Source organism: Emydura macquarii, unplaced genomic scaffold (genome assembly GCF_026122565.2).
Source record: "Emydura macquarii macquarii isolate MOO-44397 ecotype Brisbane River unplaced genomic scaffold, CSIRO-AGI_Emac_v2 contig_3110, whole genome shotgun sequence".
Lineage (NCBI taxonomy): Eukaryota > Metazoa > Chordata > Testudines > Chelidae > Emydura > Emydura macquarii.
The window spans coordinates 151606-175081 of record NW_027133247.1 but is presented as its reverse complement, the minus strand read 5'-3'; the positions used below and the strand labels follow the sequence as shown (position 1 = coordinate 175081).

The 23476-nt window shown below is 42.9% G+C and overlaps 1 protein-coding gene across 4 annotated transcripts in view; it reads left to right on the top strand.

Annotated features, from left to right (window-relative positions):
• USP33 (ubiquitin specific peptidase 33) overlaps positions 1 to 23476 on the top strand; it is a 96567-nt gene that overhangs the window by 18761 nt on the left and 54330 nt on the right. For all 4 annotated transcript variants that reach the window (XR_010916701.1, XM_067530687.1, XM_067530686.1 and 1 more), the window contains exons 5-7: positions 5956 to 6108; positions 9658 to 9757; positions 12679 to 12748. Coding sequence is in view for 3 of the 4 variants with exons in the window: in XM_067530687.1 (XP_067386788.1) it covers positions 5956 to 6108; positions 9658 to 9757; positions 12679 to 12748 (323 nt within the window). In the remaining variant the exon portion in view is untranslated. The remainder of the gene's footprint in view (positions 1 to 5955; positions 6109 to 9657; positions 9758 to 12678; positions 12749 to 23476) is intronic.

The following is a 23476-nucleotide window of genomic DNA, read 5'->3' as shown; positions in this document are numbered from 1 at the left end:
CTAACTTGGTACAAAAACACTTTATTTGGGCTTGCACCCTATTTATTCCATGACAACCCATTACAGACGCATTGGTGTTGTGTAGTCAGTCAGCAGTTCGTTGAATCCAGGCTAAGGTTTAGGGCAAAGTATTGCCCTAGGTGATGCTAATTAGTAATTAGTCCTGGGATTAGAGTGCTAAGGAGAACTGTAAGAGGTGTTTTTGTCCAGCAGCTTCAAAGTATCCCTGTAACAGTTACTACAACAGAGTCTGGTCTGTATGTGATAGGCAATAAAATGCCATCATGACCAAGTCTCAGTTACTGAGATTTCTCTTTGCAGGGTAACTCAACCACATGCAGCTAATCCAGAATATAATACATTTGTTCACTGATTGGAGCACCTGTGTTCATATTACATCCACCCTGTGTTCTAGATATGACTGTCTACCGTGTGTCAAGTTGACATCAACCTGGTACTGTTGGTTATTAAAATCAAAATGGCATAGGCCCTGGCTATACTCAAGGGCTCCTCCATGAGTTTTACCACATCGGAATCATGCCTCAAGTTAGCAGGTGATTGTAGCTTTGTAGCCCCTAGGATGTGGATCCAGTGTCCCCTGACAATCATTTAGATCATTTATTCACACTTCTATTAAATACCTTAAGACTTTTGCCTAAGGTCTCTGGGATTTTATCACCATTATTTGTCCTATGTCTAATATCTTAACATCCCTTTTTCCTTGTATGGAACTTCTCATTTGTTTTTGCTAGTTGGAATTTCAAGTAGATGTTTTCTTTTTGTGATACTTTATTTTTTGCTTTATAGCACAGTGGTGGGAAGTGGCTTATAAATGTGTTTCAACATGTTGGAGAATGGAAGAACATAAGCGATTAAAAAGTTTGATTTAATTAACAACACCAGTATCTAAATTCCATAGATCAGTATTCCAAAAGGCTCTGTAGCAAAAAGATATAAAAAAACGTACTGCTCTCAGTATTGTTGAGGAAGAAATTCACTCTAACCCTCATCCTTTTTCTCCTTTCCCACCCTTCAATATTCTCCCTTATTGTTAATTGCTGCATCTTATCTTTAATTAGAATAATTATATCCTTGGGGCAGGGATCAGTTGTTACTGTTCTCGGTAGGATATCATACCAATCAGGATTTAACCTTAGTGTATTACTATAGTATAGATAATATTTAGACATTGAGATACTGTATTAGGATTATATCATAACCTGATTTGCTAATGACTAGCATTAAAAATCACTTTTACAATTTTTAAGTAAAACGATAGATTATTGTGTGAGCTACTTGTAGGGCATTTGTGGAGAAGATGGTACCCTGCATTCCTTACAAACATTTATAAATCTCCTGGCATTGTACTGAAGTTTACTGCTGCCTTCTTGCATCCTAAATTAGTGTTATTGATACGTGTTTTCAGGTAGCACAGAGGGAAAAGATAGTCTTACCTGCTGTCATTTCTAACAGCAATATCATTGTCTCACATTCCTGTTTAGTTTCCTTTAATTTCTGGCCAATAGCCCATATCTAACTGAAGCTCTTTTTATCCATTTAAATCCCTAGCCATTTCTGATCTTTACTTGATATGTGGAATAAAAATCCCTAAAGTGACTTTTCTAGATTGAGAAACAATTAATGTTGAAATGAGTTAGTTTGTCACTCCCTCTCATTTTCACCACCTTCCTTGCTTTAATTCCTTTTTACATTTGACTGTGCTGGAAATAATAATCTTCAGCTCTTTCACGTTGAGAGTATTGAGCCCTGACTGTGGAGATTTCTAGCAGTTTATTATAGGCTTCTGCATATCAGAAGCTGCAGGAGAAGGTTTATCTTGATAACTAAGGAAGTTCTATTTAATTACTTCAGTTACCTTGCTGAAAACGAATGTAGGAAATGTCACTGTTTCTAGCAGCTTTGTACTCCAAAAGTCTGCAAGTCAGTCTCTCACTAGACTACATTTTATAATAAAAAACACTGGCATTGTTAAAGGTCATGTGAAGAAAAAATAACTTTATCTGGGTAGCTTACAACAGCTTGCACAAGATGTGCACTTCACCCCAAAGCTCTGTGTTCTGTAACAGTCCCATAGTAGTCTGTGAGGAGGGACCCTGGTGGAGTGGCCGTATGAAGAAGGGAAGGTGTGGAGGGTGTGTGTAGGAGGAAAAGTTTTCTTTGGACCCTGTACAACAGCAAGGCTACTTCCATCCATTATTCATGGTAGCACCCACAATGTGCTGTACACTTTCCAAACACTCAAGAAAGATGCTCCTGTAAGGGGAAGCTTACAGTTTTTATATACAGCATAACTTGCGTCATTGTAGGTAACATGGCAGAAGTGAGTTTTTCAGCACACTTTAATGTAGACAATGTACAGGCTTTGGGGATGAGCTTAGGAATGTCATATCATGCATAGAAAAAGAATCTACAGGGTTGATTGTGTGAGAAGCTAGCAAAGTGTCAAAAGAGGCTGAGAGCTTTGGTGGAGCAAAGAGGACAGGAGCAACATGAACTTGAACAAGAGAAGATAAGTAGAAAGAGGGACAGAGCTGTGAAAGTGGTGACAAGAAGCTTAAAGGTGAAGCAGTAGCAGATGGGGAGCCAGGTGGGGGGATTGAGAGAGGGAAGTTATGATCAAATCAATAGCCAAGCAATGTAAATTTAGCCTTCAGCACTCACCTTGGAGTGTGTGTGTGTGAGAGAGACACAGAGAGAGAACGCGTGCGCTCACTGCGTGTTTTTGGGTAGTTGGAGAGGAGAATGTTGGAGATCTGAATGAGATTTGACTCTGAAGAGAAGGATGGATGTTGGAAATATTGAAGAGGAAGTGGCAGGATCTGGAAATAGCTTGGGTGTGTGGGGAAAGGGAGGAATTAAAAATGACTGAATGACGGGGAGGAGCATGGTGTTGCTGACAGTGATAGAAAAGGAAAGAAGAGAAGGTTTGAGAGGAGATAAGGAGTTGGGTTTTGACCATGTTCTATTTAAAACATCCAGGAGGAATGGTGTTGGAGTGACAAGCTAAGATGTGCGGTTGGATAGGAGACTGTTTAGTGCTGGAGAGAGATTTGTGAGCCATCAGTCCAAAGGTGGTGACTGCTGAAGCCGTGTGAGATATCACCCAGAAACAACATTTCAAGTTAGAAGAGCCAAGTGCCAAGGACAGAGTCTTCTCACAGACCATGAGAGAAGGGAGGATGATCCACTAAGGAAGTGTCAGAAGTAAGAGGAGACCCAGGAATGGACAGTACCTGGAAAAGCCCAGTATGAGGATATACCAAGGAGAGGATGATCTTATTAAACATGGCAGGAAAGTCAAAGGGGATGCAGGCAGAGTAGAGGCTCTGAGATTTGTGTAGAAAATAATTGGAGACCTTAGAAAGAGAGGTTTCAGTAGAGTGGAATCACTGGAAACCAGATGGAGAAAATTCAAGACTGGATTGGAGGAGAAGTGAATGCATTTGTAGCAGGCTGTGTTCAAGGAGTTTACAGGCATGAGAGATATGGGACTGTAGCTGGAGAGGTAGATAGGACTGAGGGATGGTTTTTGGAGGATAGGGGAGACCGGAACATTGTTCATATTGTGAAGGAGGGAGGTTTTGAAAGAAGGGTAAGGGGAAGAATTACGGTAGCAATGGAAGTAAAGAGACAGGAAGAGGAATGGGATCATTGGGCAGATAGGGGTGTTTAGGGGAGAAAAGAAGGAAAAAGACCTCAAGGATGGTGATAGCAGAAGGGGAAGAGGAGATGAAAGGGGGAGATTCCTGGTAGATTTTGTTTATTTTTTTTCTCTGAAGTCTGCAAGATCCTGTGTAGAGAGAGAGGAAGGGGAGAGATTTAAGGAGGGACTCAAATGTTGCCAAGAAGTGACGAGAACTATGGGACTCAATGAGAGAGAAGTATAATTGTTTGGCCAGGGAGATGATAGTTGGAGAGAAGGAATCTGCAGTGGAGGAAGTTAATGAGGTCACTGGATTTTCAGTAGCATATGGACAGGAATGGAGAGAGCAGGTACTGGGAGTGAGACAGGTCTGGAACTGGTTTGATCAACTTCACAGTGGTCAGAGGGGCATAGAGCTTCTGGGTCTGCAGTTACAGGAACCCACTGGCTAGGAACTTCCTACTTAAAGGACCTGAGGAGTAAACATCCTTTCCTACCATCATTTAATTCCGGATATTTGTCGGACTGAATGGTTTGGTTTTGCATCCCTGTCCCTCCTTACTAATAGCCATTGATAGACCTATCCTTCATGAACTTGTCTAGTTCTTTTTTGAACCCTGTTATAGTCTTTGCCTTCACAACAGCCTCTGGGAAAGGCTTCCACATATTGACTGTGTGTTGTATGAAGAAATACTTCCTTTTGTTTGTTTGAAACCTACTACCTATTAATTTCATTTGGTGAATCCTAGTTCTTGTGTTATGAGAAGGAGTAAATAACACTTCCTTATTCACTTTCTCCACCCCTGTCATGATTTTGTAGACCTCTATCAGATCCCCCCTTAGCTGCTTTTTTCCAAACTGAAAAGTCAATCTCATTAATCACTCTTCATATGGAAGCTATTCTATACCCCTAATAATTTTTTCTCCTTTTCTTTACATTTTCCAATTCCAATACATCTTTTTTGAGATAGGGCAACCAGATCTGCACGAAGTATTCAAGATGCGGCTGTACCATGGATTTTATAAATGACAAAGCAATACTATATTTTCTGTCTTATCTACCTCTGTCCTAATGATTCCCAACATTCTGTTAACTTTTTTGACTGCCGCTGCACATTGAATGGATGTTTTCAGAGAACTGTCCACAGTGACTCCAAGATCTTTCTTGAATGGTAACAGCTAATTTAGATCCCATCATTTTATATGTATAGTTGGGATTATGTTTCCCAATGTGGATTACTGTGCATTTATTATAAAAAATTGAATTTCATTTGCTATTTTGTTGCCATTCACCCAGGTTTGTGAGATGCTTTGTGAAATACAAAATGCTAAATTAGTTAGAATAACACTGACCTGTGTTCGATAAAAAACATCAAAGAATTTAGGTTTTATAAGGCAACATGCTTGGATTCCACCCTTCCATTCTAGAGCCTTCTTTATTACATTTGAACATAACTACATGCTTGAACCTGATCAAGTCAGCCATAGGATTGTCAGGTTTGTTATTCATTGTATATCGTATGAGAACGCACATGCTACTGTTCTAACGTTTGCAATTTTAGATAAATCTTGATTTTGGGGACAATTCCAAGTACGAAGACTACAGTTAAAAGTCCTTTCTGCCATAACAGTTTGGCTAACTGGATTCAGGATATATACCAACAATTTGTGGTAGCTGACTGTCTTGTTCATAATCTGAGAATAGCTTTACTAATCTATCAGGCTGAATGAAGCTTCCAACAAGAATACTAACCAGGGGTACTGTGATTATGATTTTTGTAATGTGAGCAGCTGTCTGCTAGGAACTGAACTAAAAAGTCTCGTTTTATGTCACCGTATGACAACTGTTTGAGGGCCAATGACTTGATTACTTGCTATCTCTGGGATAACTTTTTAAATACTGACCTAGAAGTGAAAACACTCTGTATCCCATTACCAATACCCAGATACTTCAAGTTTCTCTGCGAGTGAATTGTAACACTTTAAGATAACTATGGGCAACACTGAAATCTTCTCTTTTCATATTGGACCGATAATTAAAGCAGACACATCTCTTTAATGGTATTTGTGATGTGATTATACTTTGCTGCTGGTTTGGACCCCTTCAATCTAAAGGTGTTATGAGTTAAAAGCTTGGATTTCAGGGACAGCTGAATTGCTGCTAGATTTACTATTTTTGCCTTGTATATGTTGGTCTTTTTTGGAAAGATTTCACACATTAATATAGTTCTGGCTTGCACATATTGAGGTTTAATGCAAGTTCCTAAATCATGTTTTTTGTTCTGTTTTAGGATACAAAGCACTGTCTAACTGTCAACCTTACCACACTGCGTGTCTGGTGTTATGCATGTAGCAAAGAAGTATTTCTGGATAGAAAATTAGGATCTCATTCTCCTTTACCAAATGCCAGACTGTCTCACAAAACACAAGGAAATAGTGTACAGGTATTTTCTTTAAACCAAGCGAAATGCACACAGATCTTGTTTTAGCTGTGCTTTGGAATGAAGGTCTTATTTTTCAGTTGTCTTATCTGGTGCTGCAGCTAATGTGATTTTCTGTACTGTACTCTCCACTTCTTATGCTTCTGTGTTTATTATAAAGTTGTCTCTGCACCTTAACTCCCAACCTACATTAAATCTTTCTCTGTAACACTCTGTTTGCTTCCCAAGAATGACGTTATGAGTGTATTTTACTTAGTTTTTTAAATCAGCCAGAAGTTGGAGAATATGAAACTACATTTGAAGGTTTAAGGTGGGAATAATCATTTAGCTTTGCTTTCCATCCTGTGGTTAGTGAGAAGTTTTTAGTTGTCACATTCAAATTATTACTGGCTACTGTATGAAGAATAAGTTGTTTTGGTGTGCGTTTGTGAAGCCTCTAGCCAAAGAGCGGTGCAAATTCACATGGGGACACAAGAGAAACAAGCAAGCAACTGTCAGTCTGTATTCATTCAGCCACTTATAAAAAGAAATTTAAGAGGATTTGAATGACCTTGTTAGTAATTTAAGAATGCAAACTCAGTAAGATTTACTGAGCTATATCAGAAATTTAAGGCATGTAATTGTTTTCTTATTGGAGATTTTTTTCCCCATTGAACAGTACATCCACAGTTGCTATAGTAATTTTGGTCTCTTCAGCTATGATATATGTTTACTCAGAGGACTGCAGTAAATGATCTCTGTAGTGTATATATGTGTGTGTGAGATATTTTAAAAAGAAAAGTGGACAGAATAATTTAATCATTACAGAATGCTGTCATCAAAGACACATTAAGGAACAATTAAGTAATCAGAAAGCTGATATCATTTGTAGTGCAGTTAGGATAATTAAGCTTTTTTCACGATTACACATGTCCAAGATTTAGGAAACTTTATAATGAAAACAAAACTAGAAATTTAGATATGTAAACTGTCATTTATTATATGATCATAACTTTGGAGATCTAAAAACATCAGAAACTTAAACTGTGTAGAGGAACGTGACCATTGTTAACACACAATTTATTAACAAATAGTAATATCTAGGAGGTTACACACTTTGTGGCTTGTGCAGGCAGAGCTCATTGTGCCTCCAGGGGCTCCTTGCATCCCTCCATTGCTCCTCCTCCAACTCCTTGTGTGCCACCTTCCAGCTCCCTCTATTTCAGGGATTCCTCAGTCTCTCCCCTGCGAGGGGTTTGATCTGTCCCCCATCACCTCTCCACTCATAGCAGGGTCCTCCATTCTCCCCCATACCAGCATCTCTGTGTGCCACCCCCAATCTTCTCCCCACATACCAAGGACACCCAAACTTCTCCACACCCCCACCATCAATGGTTCTATGTGCTCCCTCATTGCCCATCCTCCCATACCAGGGTCCCTCATTATCCATTCATGCCAGCATCTGTTTGCACCTCCCATTTTCCCCTTCCTCCATTCCAGGGGTTCTGTGTGCCACCCAGGCCTCTCTATGCCAGGGACAATCTGTGGTCCCTCCCTTATACTAGAGTCCCTCAGTTTCCCCTCACCAGGAGTTTTGTGTCCTCCATCACTTCCTAACACCCACACCAATGTCCCCCATTTCCCCTCCATTTGCCAGGGACTATGTGCACACCACCATTTCCCCCTATCATCCGGTCCCCCCCACCACCTCCACAATCAACATGTTAAATTCTATGGGGGGTAATGGATAGAGATGGAATATTCTTATGCTGGAAGGTGTTAATAGGTGCTTTCAAAGAGTTGTTTGATCTATAGATAATTACCCAGGTCCTTAAAGCTCTGGTTGTGCTAGCATATGGCAGGGGCTCCATGCATCTCCCATTTTCCCCCTTTCTGACTTTCTCCAAAATGATTAGGATTCTGGCCATTGAGTCCTAGAATATTTTGGAATTGATAAGATGTTGCATTCTAAAATGATCACATTACAGAGAAATGCCATCAAGTTGAGTGTATAACCTCACAAGCTCTGCCAATGAATGAAAAAGAAATATTAGCTGAATTGGGACAAATTTAAAAAAAAGGCATCTGAAGATTCCATGTACAAGTTTAAACTATGTTGTATATTTTAAAAGAAGTTTGTAAATAAGTTCCTTGGAGAAGGTACTGACTTCCTCATGCAGCATGTACCTATTTCTGCCACTGAAAATAGTGAGAGTTGAAGGCTCTCCACCCTTTGTGGGACTGGACCCTTTGAACAGTGCTGTGCAGATTGGCACACTAAATAATTAATATTTAGATAGAGCATTTCCTTGAAAAGCTGCATCAGAATTTCGCTGTAGCCATCAGATGACTTAGTATCTATCCAACACTCTTCATATTAGAATATCTATTTATATGTCTATATGCCTTCTGGCAACCTGATCTACTTGTTAAGTGACAGCTGAAGTTCAAATACAAGAGTGAAAAATAACTAGTGTGTAAAAAGTAAAATGAATAAAAGCACAATGCCAATGAAAAGATTTTTTTTTCTGAGGGAGAAGATAGCACCATATACACACAAATATTATAAGACATTGATTTAAATAAAATATACCAGAAAAATACCATGTATTCTTTTAATATATGTTAGAATCTAGTAATAAGTGGTTGGAGTTCAAAAAGATATTGGCAAAATTATACAATATAATATTATGGAAGTCTTAGAAGTTCTGGTGGTAAAATATCCCTGAAGAAATTATTGAAAAATACTTCTATAACTTTAGCTTGTTTTCAATTTTAATATTAGTAGATTTGACATAATACATTTATCATAAAACGCCAACCACATAATTCTAATTGTGTGGTGTTTCAGCTATATATATTGGGTCTTCTGTTCACATGTGCTCCTGAAATATATGGTACCTTGACTTAAAAATAATGCTTGGTGTGATTGCAGAGTTCAAATGTGAAATGCAACCAACACCCAATTGTTTTTCTACTCTCAAGGAAGTTGCAGTGTACTTGACATCACATAAGAAGAAATTAGCATAACTTATGAAATTTGTGTTGCTTTTTACCTTAAAATTTTGTTTAGGATTTCCCACTTGTGCTCACAGAAAGATGACATAAAATACAATAAGTATTGTGCTTGACTCAGAACATCTTCTCTCTCTCGTTTGATTAAACATAATGGGCCATCTGATGGCAAATTTGTGTGCTGAATTTATAAATGTTGTGTTATAATGCATTGTTATGTGGTAAGTTGCAATGAAGGCTTGTTATTCCTGAAGCAGTGGTAGGAAATCTTACAATGTTTAAATCAGTCAAAATATAATGTCATTTTCTCAAATTTTTCCAGAAAATGGGACGTTGTGTCCTTACCCTGAATACCTGCTTGAATTAGTATGCTTTCATAGTGTAGCTGCAAACTTCTTTTGCTTTACATAAAATTAAACATACATTTAGAAGGCAGTTATTTTGAATGAATCCTATGTTTAGTTCATAGGCATATGTTAGTAAACTGTACTAACACTTAAAGAAAAAATGGATTTATAAACCTAAGTGCATCTATATTTTACCTTTTCTTCCAATAAGGATTTTAAAATACCTGGTAATCCAACACTGAAGATTCCTCTAGTTCCTGTATTTGGTGCTTTAGATATAGATGTGGAAGAAGATGAACTGAAGGCAAGAGGTAATGAAACTGGAGGATTAAACCCTACACTGTCAACTAATTGCTCTGTCCATGCCCTCACTTAAATAATTCCACCGTGTGTGAGTGTGAGTGAATCCATTCTCCATCTGTTTAAAAATTACTTCTTTTCCAACTGGAACTATTTTCTGCCACTCTTAGAGCTGCATTTTGATTCTGATGCTGAACTGCAGCATCCTTTCCTTTTCTTCAGAGAAGAGGTTCTGGTGATGTTATCTGTGGTACATCAGTCACTGATAAAGAACGCAGTAGTGAGATTAGCGTAGTTGCTTGTTTTCATTGGACTAAAATTTAGTGTCATAACCACACTGGTAAATGGGTAATTATTGCAAAATTTGTTTTTAACATTTTTCCTCCTTTTAAGATACCTTGTGTGAATGCTTTCTGCATATTGGTTAACATTTTGGGTCTGTAGTTCCCAGCACATGTTTTGGTTAATAATGGATTTCATGCTCTGACAAATGCTGTCAGTGCAAAAGTTAACCCAAACCTGGTATTTATATAATGGAAAAGGGGAAAATATAAGGGGAAAGTGTAATGAAGCTCCAAAAACTGAGGGTTTTATTTGTCATTTAACAATCTCTTTGAAGTCTCCCACATGGATCATTTTTATAATGAATAATTTTTCTGTTTACTACTTCCTTCACTTTATCTAGTTATATTTTACTCAGCTGCTTTATTGAGACACCAGTGAACATGTCAACCAATTTCTTCTCTCGAGGATGGGGAGATGTTTCTCCAATTTATCTCATGGACCTTTTTCTCTTTCCTTCTCTCTTCTCCCTTCACTCAGCTAGCACCAGCTTTTTATCTGTTCACCCTCCCTATTGCTGGACCAAAGCCTTTTCCTCTGCAGCTCTTGCCATCTGGCATAGCCTTCCTTTGTGTCTCCACCTCACTGATTCACCATCTGCTCTTTAATCTTGAAAACCCTGTATTGTATCACCTGTCAATGCCGTAGCGTCTCTTCTGCTTTTATTCGTATTTAACGCTATGAAGTATTCTGGAGATGCACTTTGTATGAAAGTTACTATACAGATAAAGTTTTATTTGAATTCCTGTTAGCACTAGTGGAGTAATGTGTATATGCTCCAAGAAGGAATAAGCTCTCACAAGTCTTATTTATCTTAATGTTTCCTTAAAAAAATGTTTAAATAGTCCCCTGCAATTTTATTTAAAATCTTTCTGACAAGGCATATATTGGAAAGCAGGATAAAGCAGTGCTAAATATAACTTCAGTGAATAGTTCAGTTACTACTTGGTGAAAACTATACCAATAAGTTGTTAAAAACTTAGCTAAATACATTGCTATTGAATAAAAGCCCAATCCTTTAAATGATTACACATTTGCTTAACTTTATGCTTGTGAACAATCTCACTGAAGTCAATCATGCATAAATGTTTGCAGAATCAGGCAGGGTCTATGGAAATTATATATAATACACACACAGTATTTGAAATAACTTTGAAATACCTATTGCTGTTTCAATATCTCCTTAACTGTGACATGTACTCCTTCTGTCTCTAAATGAAGTGAGAAGAATCAGGAAGGCCAGTCTGATGTAGGTTGAGCGATGGGAAATGCAGAATCATTTGAATGGAGAGAGAGAGAAAGAGACTTTCTCAGTACCTATAGGCTAAGTTCTATTTTTTTACATGTTTATTTTTAGAAAACATTTTTTGGTTAATTTAGCTGAATTAAACAAGTAAGTTTTCTAAAAATAATAATGAAACTTTTAGGGTCCTGTCTCTCATACATCAAAATGATGAGATGCATTTCTTGTGTCTTAGTTAATTATCAGACCATTGAGCTAAAGGCTTTGTCAGATTGCTAAATATTTTTTAAAATGCTGTGTTTAACTTTTCTAGTAATTAGAAGCAGTGATTTGATTGTTTTCAGTAGTACATTGGAGTTATTTTTGTAGAAGAATTTGGTTACCTTTTGAGACAAACTGTGTTCTATTTTGTTGATTTCATTAATGCTTTGACAACACTTGTATAGCCTGTCATGCCAATAAAGTTTCACTGAATTGAACTGAGATCATTCTGTAATAATTGCTAGTTCTGACTTGCAGGAATACTTACTCCTTTTGAAGCCCATAGGACTAGTGCATGGGTACAGACTGCTCAAATATTTTAACATTTATCAATTGGGCCCTATAATGAAAGTTTTTCCCATTATAATGTGTGTGTATAATGTGAGTGTGTATAATGTTTGCTGAGTTAATTAAGAAAAGAAGTAGTTCTAGTCTGAAAATAGGATTTTCTTGGGAAAGGTGTGTGAAGATGTGCTGAATAAAGATTAAAACACTTAATAAATCCATGCAGGAAAGAGAGAGAGAGAGAGAACATAAGTTAACTAAAACTGAATCATTTGCAAAAATAATCCCTCACTGAGAAAATTTGTGTATTGTTATATAATCAAAATACTCATTGCACAGATTAAAGGTATGGAAAAGCCATTGATAAATCCTTCTAAAAACCTGTTGATTATATAATTGACAGTTATAAATATCAATCATACACAGATAAAGAGGAAAAATTATTTGAACTGGTAAACTCATTAAATTAGAGTAAAATTAAAACGTTCTCTAACCCTTATCTTTATAATCTTTTTTCAAAACAGTGTCACTCTGCAAATATACATAAAGATACTAAATGTGAATAAAAAGATAAAATACAATCCACTTAGGTCAATATGAAAATAGGAGTTGAGATAATTTATCTGTTTAGGAATCAAATTCTGCTCAGTTACATTTGTGCAATCCCAGCGGCCTCAAAGGGGTTGCAGAGGTGTCACTGAGAGCAGAATTTAACTAGTAAATCTTTGAATAGAAAAATTATTTTCCTCCATGTTTCTTTTTAAATTTTAGCTTGCTTGATGTATTTTTCCCTATTTACAGGTCTTACAGGATTGAAAAATATTGGAAACACTTGTTACATGAATGCAGCTTTACAAGCACTTTCCTATTGGTAAGAAAAATAGCTGTTAAATGTAACCTTAAAGTAGGTATGTGTATCTGCATTTCTTCAGTTATAAACCAGACCCTCAAAAGAGTCCTCCACTTAAGTTTTGAAAAATCATACCAGTATAAACCTCATTCTGATGTGTTTAGTAGCCTCATCCTGTAGTAGCACAAGTAGTGCTATTGAAATCAGTGGTATTACTTAAGAGTTGCAGGATATGTATATAGTTTCCCTCAAATTTTAGCAGTCTGTGGATTTGTTTTTTCCCTCCTCCCCCCAATACCTTGCAGCTTTCAATAAAAATTATAGTTCTAAAAATTAAAAAGACAGTTGGTCATAAATATCCTGGTCTTCTACTAAGCATAGGTCCATTCTTTAATACTGGAGTTGTTTTTTTTTTTTTTCTTCTCCGGACAAAGCAAAAGCTAATATGATGTGTGGTGTATAAGCAAGCTTTGAATTCCTTTTTAACATGCTATTCTTCAGTCTGAAAAGTTTTCAAATGGCTATTTATAGCAATTAAAATGAGGTGACATGGTGTAATCTTTTAGCAACAGAAGTTTAAACATGCAAATATGATAAAAGCAGCTGATATAAAATGCCTTTGATTAAGCAGTTGAACTACTTGGATCTTAATCTCAACAACAGATCAAAGAACTTTAAGATCCTGATTATATACTAAACGTATATAATATACATAAGTAATGATAAAAATTCAAAGTGAAATAGTTCAGAAAGATTTTTATTTTATCCCTAAATATTCATAGGCCAGAAAGAGCTGAATAGCTGTCTACTTGAAAGTATCAGGGATATCTTGTTAATTTTTGTTTCCATTTTTATTAAATGTGTCCAATTATAAAATAGGCTGTCCTTCTCTTTTTTTTAAATGTAGATTTAGTTAATTTATTGATTTAAAGTACATTTGTTGAATTTCAGTCTTGCTAGCTATTCCTGTTATGTAATGAACCAAAACCAAACTGAGACTTTTGTTGTTGTTTAATGATTAGTTGCTGATTAATGTTTTTTCTATTTGTGACTTCCCCCTCCAAAACGGTAATAAGTTAGGACTTGGCATTAATAATAATAATCCATAGCTGTTATATAGTGCTTTTTGCCAGTAGGTTACAAAGTGCTTTACCAAAGAGATCAGTATCTTTATCTCCATTTTACTGATTGGGAGATTGAAGCGCTGGGAGAAAGGAAGTGATATATCCATGGTCAACCCTGCAGGCTAGTGATAGAGTTAGGAATAGAACCCAGGCCTCCTGGATCTCAGTCCAGTGATCCTATCCGCTTCTCCTTATTTGTTCTAAGGTTCTTGCTATTAACAGAAAACACTTTGGGATTTTTGGAAGTTTTTTATTTTTTAATGAAAAAATAAATAAATAGGTGGAAAATAGCCTGGAAATTTGGCAAGAAGAAAGGGAAAGGACCAAATGCTTTTTAGAATATATTATTCGTTGTAACAAAATTTGTCTTTATAGATCCAGGAATTAGTTAACTACTGTTTCTGGTCATTGTTAATGGTATGAATGGTATGATTATAGTTCCTAGAATCTCCTTGGACCACTAGTTGGCGAGTCCTAATTTTAAATTGCTATAGCATATACATATTAAAAAGCACACTGTGGGTATATCTACACTGCCATTAAACACCCTAAGATGGCCTGTGTCAGCTGATTTGGGGTAGTGCGACTTGGGCTGAAGGGCTTTAAAATTGCCATGTAAGCATACCATAAGGCCTTGTCTATACTACAGAATGAAGTCAGACTAAGTTAGGTCAATGTATAGGCACCACTGTAATTACTGTGGTTTTTCATGTCAACACTAGCTCCGTCTATTGGTGGTGCGCATCATTACTAGGAGCACTTCCACCAATGTAACTGACATTATGGGGACTAACAGCCTGGATTCCCACTGCCACCTCGTGGTGAGGGAATGGGGAGGAAAGCCTGAGTGACCAGGCTTAGGCTTTCCTTCCTTATCCCATATCCCTCACCAGAAGGCAGCAGTGAGGCTCTGGGCTGTCAGCCCCCTCTGCCAGGGGCTAATAGCCAACAGTCAATGTAGGTAATGCAGTGTCTACACAGACACTCTGTCCCCCTCATCATATTGACCTACACCCCTCACGGAGTGGGAGTTATTAAGTCAATGTAGTGGACAACTTAGATTGGCGGGAGTAGACACTTAGGCTGTGTACACACTGACGGTGGCAAATTCGCCGCTGTCGGATCGATTTTTCCGGATTGATTGAGCAGCAGTGAAGACACACTCAATCAATCTGGAAGTAGATCTATTAAACCACCTCCAAAAAAAGCGTAGCGCTGCGTCGATGGGTACGCATTTCTCATCGGTGCAGCACAGTGGAGATGGAGTGCTATAAAGGGAAGTTATGAAGTCGACGGGAGTTATGCAAGCTACTCTGTATAGCTTACATAACTCCCATCGACTGCCGCCGAATTTTGCCAGCAGTGTAGATCTGCCCTTAGAGAGTTAGGTCAATGTAAGCTGCCTTATATTGACCTCACTCTGTAGTGTAGACCAGGCTTAAGTCTCAGTCAGGCCCCTCCTCCTGGGGTACTGTTTCTGGGCTGAGATTGATGTGATCAGAAGCAAGATGTGGCATGTGACCCCTCTAAGACACCTCCCCTCCCCCGCCGTCTACTCTCAGCATGGGTTTCACCCCAGTAGGCCCTTTTTGTGTATCAGTCAGAATAGGTGTAGCACAAGGGTCTAGGCTAGAACCCCCAACCTCTGGAACTCAGCAGTTGGCCAGTCAGCAGCACCACCCCCTGGAAGTCCGAACACTGTGTAAAAATCTTGTTTCAAGAGTGTGTTTTTTCAAAAATTGTGGAAACACTGAGCATAATAATTCTTCTCTGAGTGATTGCTCATGTCCATTCCACTATAGGTGTGTGCACGCCACCGTGCATGGCTACCAGAACTTTTTCCCCTTAGCAGATCCCGTAGGGCCGGCTCTGGTGCCCCCTGGAGTCCCATGCACATGCCACAGTATTTGAGGCACTGCTGGCCCTACGTCCCCTCAGTTCCTTCTTTCCACCCGTGGTGGTTACTGGTAGAGGGAGGAAGCTCTCCTGCAGACCGGTTTCCTAGGATAGAGCAGGATTGCTCCCCTAGAAGTCATCCCAGGTTGCTGCTGCCAGACCGACCTGCATTGAGATGGAGAGCGAAGTCGCCCGCCCAACCCAGTCTCAACCCCCCGACACCTGGTGAGGTCCATCCCACTGCTCCGGCACTGAAGAGTTTGCCAGCAAGTATGCGGTGCTGATCCCAGTCACTGGACACAGTCTTGGCACCGAGGTGTTCACCGGACGGTGCAGAACTTGTTAGCCAGAGATAGGCTCGGCACCGAGGAGTTTGCCCCCCGTGCTGAGGCAACAATGAACCCCTGGATGCCAGAGATGGACTCAACACCGAGGAGTTCGACCCTGCACCGAGGCAAAGCCCGTATGCCGGAGACAGTCTTGGCACTGAGGTCTCGCCCCATACCGAGGCTGCGCCAACTTGGATGCCGGAGACAAAACCGGCACCGAGGAGTTCGCCCTGCACTGACACAAGCCCGGATGCCGAAGACAGCCTCAACACTGAGGTTTCACCCCCGTACTGAGGCTGTGCCAAGCCCAGTGGCCGGAGACAGACTCGGCACTGAGGATTTCGCCCTGCACCGAGGCCAGGCAGAGCTGATCGCTGGAGCTTGACTCAGCGCCGAGATGCATGCAGAGTGCAAAAAGTCCTAGGTGCAGGGATGATGCTTGGGTCACCCCAGCTCACCAGAGTGTGGTCCGTACCCCTGCTCCAACCGCGGCACCCACGACGAACCTGGTATTCGATGTGTTCGTCGCCAAAGGGTCACTCTCTGGAGCGACGGTACCGCACAGTAAGAGGCTTTGGGCAGCCTGAGCAGTGGTCTGTCAACGGTGCCTTAATGTCCCTTTGGAGATGCAGTACCTGGGGGAGCAACCATCAGCGAAGGTGCCAGAACCCTAGGCAGATGGCCTCAAAGGCAATGGTCACCCCAATGGCTGTATGGGTGATAAGGAGGTCCCAGGGGGGACAGGACCATGGTCTGTCAACCCCTCAGGGATGCACTCGGTGCCTCAAGTACAAGGATACCATGTGCCCCTTAGTCAGCGACTCAGCCCCACGGGCAGCGACTTCTGTGGACCCGCCTGTCGGCGGGAAGAGGAGCTGTGGCCTGCAGCCTCCTCCCCGCCAGATGAAGCGTGCTCCCAAGCCCTGGTTGTTCTAGGGCACACCAGGAGCTGCTCAGGCGGTGGCCTCCACCTGGAGGCAAAGGAGCAAAAGGGGCATCAGACAACGCTTAATATGCTACCAAGGGGCTCCACAGAGTGCTAGCTGCCCTGGCCTACAGAGCGGCGCCCAAGATAGTGAGGGTCTCGTGGCAAAACCCCCTCCTCTGTACCCTGATACCTAAATGAGCCATGAAAAGTATTACGCCCAGCCAAGGGGTTTTGAATACTGTGCACCACCCCGCCCCAGGTCCCTGGTCGTGGTTGCCGCCAGCCACAGGGATAGGCGAGGTAAACAGGCTTTACTCCAGACAACAAGGGCGACTGCAAGCCAGACTTGTTTGGGAAAACTTCATTCAATAGCACTACCAGCAAGTGGAAGGTGAGCCCCTCAGGGGACTCAGTGAGCTGCTTTGCTGAGGCTCTGCCCGGCAGCAGACACTGAGCCTGTAGGCCATGGCAGAGAAGGGTACCATGGGAGTTACAGCAGTGCTCCTACCACCCTCAGTTGCTGCCTGTTCAGTGGGCAGAGCCATTCCCTCCGTCATCGGCATGCCGAGAGGTTAATGGCTGCAGTCCCGGGCTATCCTGAAAAGGTCCAGCAGCACATCAGGGGCTCTTCCGTCGACTGGTCAGCCTTCTCTTCGTTCGCATGGAGGCAGAGCTACATCGTCTCAGGGACTCCTAGACCATGCTCGGTTCCCTGGGCTGCCATGTGCCACAGACCTTCAGGTGTCAGGCAGGTCTCCAGGCACAGCAGCAGCGGAGGTGCCAGCCACGGCCATTTCGCGACCTACAGGCAAGGGGACAGAGTCGGGGGGTCTACGAGATACCACCCACCCTGACTAGCTCCTTAGGCCCTCAGTAAAGGTCCTCTTGGCTACGGGTCATTCGGAAATGCCCTCCTGCTGGTGAATGTAAGGGTAGCGCCCTAGCCTATACCCTCCTTTAGGCTTGGGTGAGCCAGAATTCGGCCCACTGGGCCTCTGAGATAGCTCAGCGAGCTAGGGCAGGAGGTCAAGGCTGCCTCAGCCAGAAGCAGTGGGAGAGGTCCCCCAGGCAATGGCAGAAGAGGTCCTCCTCCAGCTACTTCCTCGTCCTCTCCCCCCCCCAAAAAAAGAAGGGGGATTTGAGGACGGTGACAGACCTATATCGTCGCACAAATACCAAACAAGGGGCTCAAGTCTCACATGGTCCCCCCCAGCTCCAATAGTGGGAACAGGAGCCCCGTATGCTGCCCTGGATGTCAGGAACGCACATCCTCAAAGGTTCTCCCACTTCTTAAGGGTGACTCCCTCTAAAGCTTTACGGCTTACCCCGCGGTATGTTATTTGGCCGACAGTATTTACTGAAGGCCAGGAAGGGGTAGCTGCGCACTGGATGGGCTTGGTCTGCCCAGACAGGCCCAGGTCCCAAGCCTGGAGCAGGGTGAGCCGGTCAGGCGTTTCTTGTGATTGGCGGGATCCTGCTGGTAAACGCACAAAGCTCACGTTAACTCAGGTGCAGCCTACAGAATGCATGCTCATGACCGGTTGCTTCCCAGACCAGAGCTTCTTGCCCTAGCCCTGCTGTGGGACAGATTTCCTCAGGTTGGGCCACATGCACAAATGCCCTACGACAACAGCCAAAGGTTGCCGACAGAGGATAGGGCACAGGATGGCCTGCATCTATGCGGTGAGGATAGCTAGCCTGACGCGTAGGCCGCTTCAGTCATGGCCCCAGGTTACAGTCTGAGCAGGCAGCTCATACACCGTGGGGCTACGATCCCCTCTCCTCCCCGCCCCCCCCCCCCTCAAAAAATAATAGTACTAAGCCGATAGCAGCAAGCCCGAGCCTCCTGAGTCTGGTGAACGACTCCTTGGGATGTGTGAAGGGGCATTCCGTTCAAGGAACAGGCTCCTTCAGTTACCCTGATAGTGGCCACCTCAAGCAAAGAGTACAGTGCCGTATCAGCGCTTACTTCGGCTTACAAGGCGTCTGGCCAAGGAAGGACAGGCGTCGGCACACCGATGAGAAGACCCGCGAAACGCTCGCAGGGGTTGCGGAAGGTCCCTCCGCTTTATCAAAAGCAGGGAGGTACAGGTGCTGTCAGTCAGTGTAGCGACCATGTACTATACCGACAGGCGGCGGGAGCCCATTCATCAGCCTTATGAAGGGAACCTATCTGTCTTTTGGACCTGGCAGTGATCACCTCCCAGGGGTGAGGAACGGCGAGGCGGACCGCATCAAGGGGTCGCTCTTCCTCACCATTAGGGGTTGCTGTGCCTACTAAAGGCGTCTACGACCATCGGGAGGCTGTATCGGCCTGCAGCATGAAGTGTCCATGGTGCTGCTTCTTCCATGGTCACGGGGCAGGGGCACTCGCCAACGCCATTCGTCCGTTGGGATCAGAGACCTTTATATTCGCTCTCCCCCCTCCCCTACTGCATACAGTCCTGCTCAACTAGGAAGGGCTAATCAGATGCCGTCCCAATTGTTCCGGCTGGCCAGGCCAGCATGGGTTCACCATGCTGCTAGATTTCTCGATCACCCACCTCGGGAGCCTCCAAGCCAGCGCAATTCCAGCTCCCATGGGGAGTGATAGACCTATGGCCGAGAGGCAATGAGCAAGCTGCTTAGAACAAGCCCAGTGTGTACCGATGGGTAGCAGGAAACCCTCCACACAGGCAGTGTACTGGGTTAAGTGAAAGTGGCTGTTGCTTGCCGGGAGCAGTCCCGAGATCCCCTGCCTGGCCTCTTGCCAGTATAGGCAAGCCAAGAAATACCTGCCGCAGCTAAAGCTCCAGGGACTGACTGTGGCCTCCCTGAAGGCCCACCTAGTAGCCATATCAGCCTTCCATCAGCCACTTGAGGGGGGATTGCGGCCCTCCCGTCAGATGGCGGTTTGGCCCCTGAAGGGGGTGGGAGGCTCTATCCGTAGGCCCATGACCCAGGGCTTCTCTGGGATCTTGACCTGGTCCTTCCCGGCCCATGCCTCCCCACCCAAAACCCACAGAGTCATGCCCTCTACTCTGGCCATCCAGGAAGGTGGCCTTCCTGGGAGTGTTTACCTCGGCAAGGAAGGTCTCCAGGATCAGAGCTCTTTCCTCATACTGTAGTCTATAAGATAAGGTTCAGTGAGACCTCACCTGGCCCTCTGGCCCAAGGGGTTGCCCAATCTCATTGGACCAATAATATATTCTCCCCAGGTTTCCTCAAACCACACGGCTCGGAGGAGAGGATAAGGCAGCAGTCGCTAGAACGCAAGTGGGGCCCTGGCTTTTACATCAGATGTATGAAGCCGTTCCGGAGAGTGACGCAGCTCTTCCTCGCAGCTTCCGACCGGATGAAAGGTTCACTGGTCTCTGCTAGCGCATTTTCCTTGTGGATAACTTCCTGCATCGTGTTTGGCTACAAGCAGGTGAAGGTGCTGCTTCCGGGCGCCACCACAGCTCACCCAGGGCTCAAGCTCTATTTACAGCCTTCCTTGCGGAAGTGCTAGGGCAGGGCATCTGCCAGACTGGCGGTACAGACCTTCACTTCCCACCACGCCTCTGTCCAAGGCACAGGAAGGAGTGGGCTTCAGCAGAGCTGGGCTGCAAGCAGCTCACTGCTAACTCCGGCCCACCTCCAAGGTATTGCTTGTTAGTCACCTATAGTGGAATGGACATGAACAATCATTCAAAGAAGAAAACAAGGTTACTTACCAGTAACTGATGTCTTTCGAGATGTGTTGCTCACGTCCGTTCTGCAACCCACCCCTATCCCCCCTGCCGGACTTGGCGGAAAGAAGGGTTATCCCACTCCAGCCCTACACCCCAGTGCCGGCTCAGACAGGATCGCCTCACCCCCTCTGGTCTTCCTACCTTCCTGCCACCTGGTCCCAGCTCCCAGCCGGGATGGCTGCAGCCGCCCACCTCTCACCTAGTCTGGAGCAGGGACCCCAAAGCGCGGGGCCCGGGGCAGTCGCCCTGATCCACCCTAACCTAGGGACAGCCCTGCCTAAAGCACGTGATTCGTGTTTGTGGATCTGTGTGGTCACTCACAGGTTTCTCAGGGCTTGGTGCAATGTCAACCACCGAGGAATTGGAGGTGCATTTGTATTGTTGCTTTTTACAAGAGTCTGTTGTCTTGTCCTTTGGCTTGACATATCTAAGCTTTGGAGTGTCCTGATGCTTTGTCTGTTCTCTTCTGCTGTTTTGTGTTGGCGTTTTTAAAACTCTCAGAGCAGATGACCGGTTCTTTGTTGGTTCTGTTAGCGGTGTCTCTGTAGCACAGGAGAGTTGCACAGACCTGATTAGGAAATATTAGAGATGTTTTAGTTTAACATCAAATAAACATTTTACAAATTTCACACCCACAAAACCCCTCAACTCTATAATCTCCCTTTGTGATTGGAACCCATCCATGCACACATTTTCTTAAGAATTGGTTAAACAACCAAACAAATAATCAAAATATGTTTACTGGGTTTCCACTGTCTGTAGAATTCAATGCTGGAGAACTTTCCTTTTCAGCTGTCTTTCTTTTGAGTTGTTTACACTCTGATCTAAAGGCCTCTCTTGTTTTGACCATATTGTGAGGAGACAACATTATTACAAAAACCACAAGAAACAATCTTGTAAAATTTAAAAATAAAATATTAATTAGGGTACTTTTCTTCTATTCAAAAGTCATATAAAAGCCATTTCTTTACAAAATCTATTTCAGGCTGTAAAAGGAACACCCACACACAATACCACCCACACAGGTTTTGGTTTATTTCTACCGCTAGTGCATCTCCAAAACAGATATTTTTAATACAAGCATGTTTTCCCCCACGCACCCAAAACCAGTTTGCAACAAAATATTTTTAAAAACCACACACTTACATACCCTCCTTTCCTGAGGTACACATACATTTCCCATAGATGAAGACACATGGCAGAAACCAGTTAAGCATCAAAACTAACTTATTTAAAAGCAAATTTCAGAAATTTATCTTCTACCACATAGTGAAGTGGTACTGACACATGGCTATTCTGTTTTCCCCAACATGTATTTGGACTGTTTGGTTAAAAAACAAGCACAATTTTAGTTTGCATTATTCCCCAAAGGGACAACTCCCCTTAAACAACCAATTTCAGAGTAGGGCTTTGGGTGGTTTTTTTTTAAAATAATAATAAATAAAACCCAATTTTAACTATATTTGTACCTTGCCATGGTGAGATACAGCTTTGAAGTTGATGTTTCCATATTAAGCAGATCACACTGCAATAAAGACATCTATCATTATTAGTAAGGACATGTGCAGAAAGTAAGACTATATAATATATATTTTCAGAGTTATAAAACTAGCAACAAACCTTGTAATGCAGTCCAGCATCAGCCATGCTGTTCAAGATGGTTTCTGTTTTAAAAAGATAGGCTCTTCAAAAAAAGATTAGATTTTTATACCAGCCTACTTCTTTGTTTCAAACAAACTTCAGTGTCTGTAGTTAAGAACTGTTGTCATCAAATCAACTGGCTAATTACTAATTACATAAGGAATTTATGCCCTCTCCCCAAATGTTCCCTTTTGTGATTTGTGGATGAAAATTGAATTGCCTACACCATAGTTTCTCAACCTGTGGTACGCGTACCCCTGGGGGTACGTGAGAGACAGGCAGGGGTACCCGGGGAAAAACAGTGAAGGGGAGGTGGGCAGCAGCCCCCGCTTCCCACCCAGTTACAGCTCCTAGCTAGGAAGCGGGCGGCAGCCGCCACAGTCCCAGGAAGCCGGGCTGCAGCTGCCTGCCTCCTGCCCTGTTGCAACTCCCAGCTGGGTGGCGGGCGGTAGTTGCCAGCTTCTGGGGAAGGCGGGCAGCAACCCCCCGCTTTCCTCCAGCTCCCAGCTGGGAGGCGGGCAGCAGCTGCTGACTTTTGGGGAAGGTGCGCAGCAGCCACCCACTTCCTGCCTGGTCCCAGCTCTTAGGTGGAAGGCAGGCGGCAGCCGCCTGCAACTTGCACAGTGGCAGCCTCCCTCCCTGGCTCAAAGCCCAGTGCCCAGAAAACTTGACAACTATGATAGCCCCAGATTTTACCAGTTACTTGTGCTTTTCCTGTCTCTCTCTCACCCCTTCCTCCTCTCAAATCTATTGCAAAAAATTTGGCACAGCGCTTTGTTCCCCAGCATTGGCATGCCACTCAAAGCCTCCTAGCTTCGGCCAACATTACCTCTAGCCCAAATACATACTTGAGTTGTGCACCCCTGGTGTAAAGGTGGTAACCCTACCCACGCTAGATCTAACATCAGTCATATCACGGCCTTATATACTCAGCCCTTCTTCCAAAGTATAGCTCACATTAGTCTGTAAACATAAAATCCTGTGGAAAATTGAGTGTTGGGGCACTTATTAAAATTTTCAGAAGTTAGGGGGTACTTGCTACTTAAAAGGTTGAGAAACACTGGCCTACACAACAGGGCTGTTTTTTGGCTAATTTTAGTTAAAATATATTTTTCCTG